This window comes from Dipodomys ordii, unplaced genomic scaffold, assembly GCF_000151885.1.
Source record: "Dipodomys ordii isolate 6190 unplaced genomic scaffold, Dord_2.0 Scaffold14, whole genome shotgun sequence".
NCBI lineage: Eukaryota > Metazoa > Chordata > Mammalia > Rodentia > Heteromyidae > Dipodomys > Dipodomys ordii.
The window spans coordinates 5991411-5996328 of NW_012267230.1; the positions used below are offsets into that span (position 1 = coordinate 5991411).

The 4918-nt window shown below is 50.4% G+C and overlaps 1 protein-coding gene across 1 annotated transcript in view; it reads right to left on the reverse strand.

The window, feature by feature from the left end:
* Stx1b (syntaxin 1B) overlaps nucleotides 1-3827 on the reverse strand; it is a 34542-nt gene extending 30715 nt beyond the window's left edge. The window contains exons 1-3 of the mRNA XM_013011462.1: nucleotides 3759-3827; nucleotides 3491-3590; nucleotides 3319-3393 (exon numbers count right to left, since the gene is read on the reverse strand). Of these exons, the coding sequence (XP_012866916.1) occupies nucleotides 3319-3393; nucleotides 3491-3590; nucleotides 3759-3779 (196 nt within the window). The 5' untranslated portion in view covers nucleotides 3780-3827. The remainder of the gene's footprint in view (nucleotides 1-3318; nucleotides 3394-3490; nucleotides 3591-3758) is intronic.
* Between the last annotated feature and the right edge of the window lie 1091 nt (nucleotides 3828-4918).

Below are 4918 nucleotides of genomic sequence, written 5' to 3' on the forward strand. Positions count from 1 at the left end.
TACACAGAAAAAGCCAGAAGTGGCACTGTGGCTCAAGTGGTAGAGTGCTAGCCTTGAGCAAAAGAAGCTCAGGGACAGTGCCCAGGCCCCAAGTTCAAGCCCCAGGATTGGAAGAAAAAGAAAAAGCTGAAAGTGGTGCTGTAGTTCATTTGGTAAAGTGCCAGCCTTGTGTGAAAAAGTTAGAAGCAAGTGTCCAAATCCCGAGTTCAAAATGTAGTACAGGCGCATGCGCACACGCACACACACGCACACACACACACACACACACACACACACACACACACACACAGAACAATCAGGGCACTGATGGCTCACATCTATCATCCTAGCTACTCAGGAGGTTGAGTTCAAAGCCAGCCTGGGCAGGAAAGCCCATGAGACTTATCTACAATTAACCACAGAAAGCTGGAAGTAGCGCTGTAGCTCTAAGTGGTACAGCATTTTTGGCCTTGAGCAAGAAAGTTCAGGGACAGCATCCAAGCCCTGAATTCAAGCCCCATGACCACCAGCAACAACAACAACAAAAGAGTTAACAAAAAAAAAAACCCAAAAACAAAAACAGTATTTCTGGGCTTGGTGGTACAAGCCTGTAATTGTAATCCCAGCATTCAGAAGGCTGAGACTGGAGGACTGGGAATGTGGCTTAGTGGTGGAGTGCTTGCCTAGCATGCATGAAGCCCTGGGTTCAATTCCTCAGCACCACATACACAGAAAAAGCCAGAAGTGGCACTGTGGCTCAAGTGGTAGAGTGCTAGCCTTGAGCACAGAGAGGCTCAGGGACAGCGCTCAGGCCCTGAGTTTAAGCCTCAGGACTGGAAAAAAAAAAAAAGGACTGGAGAGTTGAGAGTTCTAGGCCAGCTTGGGCTATATAGTGAGATCCAGCCTCAGAAAGGGAAAGAGAAAGAGACAGGAAGAAGGAAAGGGCTGCTGAGCGCTGGCAGCTGATGCCTGTAATCCTAGCGACTCAGGAGACTGAGATCTGAGGATCACAGTTCAAAGCCAGCCCAGGCGGGAAAGTCTCTAAATCTCTTACCTCCAATGAACCACTAGAAAACTAAAAGTGGAACTGTGGCTCAAAGTGCTAGAGTGCTAGCCTTGAGCAAAAAGAGCTCAGGGACAGTGCAAAGGCCCCCAGTTCAAGCCCCACAACCAACTTAACAAAAAGAAAGAAAGAAAAAAGAAAAAAAAAACAAGTTTTGAAATTGTTTCAATTTCCCCTACTGTACAGATGAGCAGGCTGGGGGTAGACTGCTCGTAGAGGCTGAGTTTGCTCTGCTGGGATTTGCACCAATCCCAGAACAGAGCATTTCCATCTCCCACACTCACCTTGAGTGCAAGGAGCTTGCTGTTACCCGTCAGCCTCCGCAGGGTACCTATGGCCTCTCTGTGAATCTGAGAGGACATCCGGCTTTTGTCCTTGTCTCCCTAGCCCAAGGTCACTGGGCCAAGCACCATGTCAAGCTCCTGTCCCTAAAGCTTAGCGGTGATGGGCTTCACACACCGTAGGTCCTTGGCAAAGGCTCCAGATGCTGAATTACGATCGGTGCACAAATTAGCCTCCCGGTAGCATTGCTATTCCAGGGGTACCAGCACATGAGGAGGTTCCCGGCCCACAATGCTTTGGGGGAAGGTGGTTATTACCAGCGCCCAAGTCCTTAAATTAGAGTGAATACATGAGCACTTGGCAGGGCCCTCCTGAAAACGTGCCAGCCCCTGATGTCAGCCACACAGTCCAATCTGGCCTGAGCTGACAGTACTGATACAGGAGCGAGCATTTCTGAACCCATCCATGCTGGGGCGGGGAGGGAGGGGGGCCAGGACAAATAAGGACTTCACAAAAGCGACGTCTTGTTTTTCAAAAGCAAAGACTTCCTTTTCCCGAGGGATCTTCGCCCTGATGGAGCCCACAGCACTCAGATGCAAACCTTCCTTCGCTCATGTCTCTGTCAACTGGGACTAAGCAGGGGTGCCAGTAGCTCATGCCTGCCTGTGATCCTAGCTACTCAGGCCAGCCCAGGCAGGAAGGTCTGTGACACTCTCCTCTCTAATTAACAAGCAAAAGGAAAGAAAAAAAAAAAGCCAGAAGTAGAGCTATGGCTCAAGTGATAGAGTGCCAGCCTTGAGTGGAAAAAGCTCAACTCAAGCCCTGAGTTCAAGACCCAGGACTGGAATATCAACGATAAAAACAACAACAACAACAACAACAAAAGATCTGGATAGCCGGGCACCAGTGGCTCACGCCTGTAATCCTAACTTCTCAGGAGGCTGAGATCTGAGGATCGTGGTTCAAAGCCAGCCTGGACAGGAAAGTCTGTCAGACTTATCTCCAATTAACCACCAGAAAAACGGAGGTGGCGCTGTGGCTCAAGTGGTAAAGCACTGGTCTTGAGCTGAAGAGCTGAGGGACAGCGCTCAGGCCCAGAGTTCAGGCCCCACGACTGGACCCCAAAAAAAAGAAAGAAAAAGAGAGCTTGTCTAGCACGTACAAGGCCCTGAGTTCCCTCCCCAGCTCTGGGGGAGAAAAAGAAGCAGCCAGGCACCACCGGCTCACAGCTTATAATCCTAGCTACTCAAGGCTGAGATTTAAGGAGTGAGATTTGCAAGCCTGGGTAGAGAAATTCTCAAGACTCTTATTTCTAATTAACCAGCAAAAAGCCAAAACTGGAGGCTTGGCTCAAGTGATGGAGTACTAGCTGTGAATGAAAAAGCCAAGCAACAGGGTAAGGTCTTGGCTGGGAATGTGGCTTAGTAGTGGTAGAGTGCTTGCCTAGCATGCATGAAGCCCTGGGTTCCATTCCACAGTACCACATAAATAGAAAAAGCCAGAAGTGGTGCTTTGGCTCAAGTGGTAGAGTACTAGCCTTGAGCAAAAGAAGCTCAGGGAAGCCAGGTGCCCGTGGCTTATGCCTGTAATCTTAGCTACTCTGGAGGCTCTGAGGATCACAGTTCAAAGCCAGCCTGGGCGGGAAAGTCCATGAGACTCTTATCTCCAATGAACCACCAGAAAACTGGAAGTGGTGCTGTGGCTCAAGTGGTAGAGCACTTGCCTTGAGCTGAAGAGCTCAGGGACAGTGCCCAGGCCCTGAGTTCACACTCCAAGACTGGCAAAAGAAAAAGAAGCCTCTAAGGCCTTGAGTTCCAGCCCCAGGAATGGCATGCAAACACACACACACATACACACACACACACACACACACACACACACACAGCAGCAGCAGCAGCAGCAGCAAGTCTGGATTTTGTGCTTTCTCACTGTTTAGGAATCTGGCGCCCAGAAGGTTGTTTTTTTCCTCCTTAGCTCAGAATTGCACTCCTCACCTTTCAACTTGGACCGGACCTTGTTGGCCGTCTTCTTGATGTCTGCAGTAAGATCCTCCAGCTCCTGTTTGGTCTCTAAGGGGAAGCCAAGGAGGCTGAGTGAGAAGTCTGTGTGGGACCCCAGTAACCTCCCCCCCACACCCCACCCCAAACACCTGAAAGCAACACTCACTCTCATCTGGGTTGGGGGCGGCCAGGATGGCGCTATGCTGTTTTTTCACCTGCTCCACGTCTTCCGACAGCTTCTCAATGCAGCCTCGAATCTCCTCCACCTGGGGGGGGAACCACCCATGACACCCAGACAAGTGCTGGGGAGATCCAGAGAGTTTCCAGGGCTCAGGGAAAAAGGTCAAAGGCATGGGGGGAAATCGGGGCACAGCGAAAGGGAAGCTGTTGAGAAGGGGCCAGGTTCCGGGTCTGGGGCACTGAGGATTCATTACCTGTTCGAAGAACTCATCCATAAAGTGGTCTCGGTCCACGTGGACCACCTCCTCTTCATCATCACTGTCTTTTGCCTGGAAGATAAAGGAAGATAGATCCGTCCATGAGCAATCTTCACCCTGGTCCCTGAGGCTGGGTCTCTCCCCTTTTCCCTACCATGCAACCACAGGTGCTGCTCCAGCTTAGGCTCAGAAAGGAGGCTTCAAGACCTAAACAGGCTGGGAATGTGGCTTGGTGGTAGAGTGCTTGCCTAGCATGCATGAAGCTCTGGGTTCAATTCCTCAGTACTGCATAAACAGGAAAAGCCAGATGTGGTGCTGTGGCTCCAGTGGTAGGGTGCTTAGCCTTGAGCAAAAGAAGCTCAGGGACAAGGCCCAGGACTGGCAAACAAAGGAAGGAAGGAAAGAAGGAAGGAAGGGAGGAAGGAAGGAAGGAAGGAAGGAGGAAAGCAGGCAGGCAGGCAGGCAAGAGAAGAAAAGAAAAGACAAGACCCAAATGCTGGGCATTGGTGGCTCATGCCGGTAATCCTAGCTCCTCAAGAGGCTGAAATCTCAGAAGCACAGTTCAAAGCCAGCCAGGCAGAAAAGTCCCTCCAATTAACCACTCAAAAACCAGAAGTGGCACTGTAGCTCAAAGTAGAGTGCTAGCCTTGAGCAAAAGAGCTCGTGGACAGTGCCCAGTCCCAGAGTTCAAGCCCCACAACCAACCACCCCCCCAAAAAAAGGAAGGGGGTGCTATGAAGGCACCAAAATTCTGAATGAACATTAGGTACCATAGTATTCTATGGAACTTGAACTCAGGGCCTGGGGTCTGTCCGTGTGTGTGTGTGTGTGTGTGTGTGTGTGTGTGTAGCCTTATGGGTACAGCTTCTCACTGGAAGGGGATAGTATTCAGGGCAGCTGCTATTGACCAATCAGGATGGATGTATTTCAATATTTTAACCATCAGCTAAATGTCAGTCTTGCAATAATTGGCTCTGAGCTCCAAGAAGGATTCTGGAATCCATTGGTGTCTCTGGATCCTGAACCTTCCTGATATTCTTCCACAATACCTGCTCAGGCCTCAATGGACTCCCTTCTTTTCCCTTCCACCTTCCCTCCCCGCCGCCTTGTGCACCTGACCAGCTACATCTCCTATACAAGATCACGTCACAGCCAGT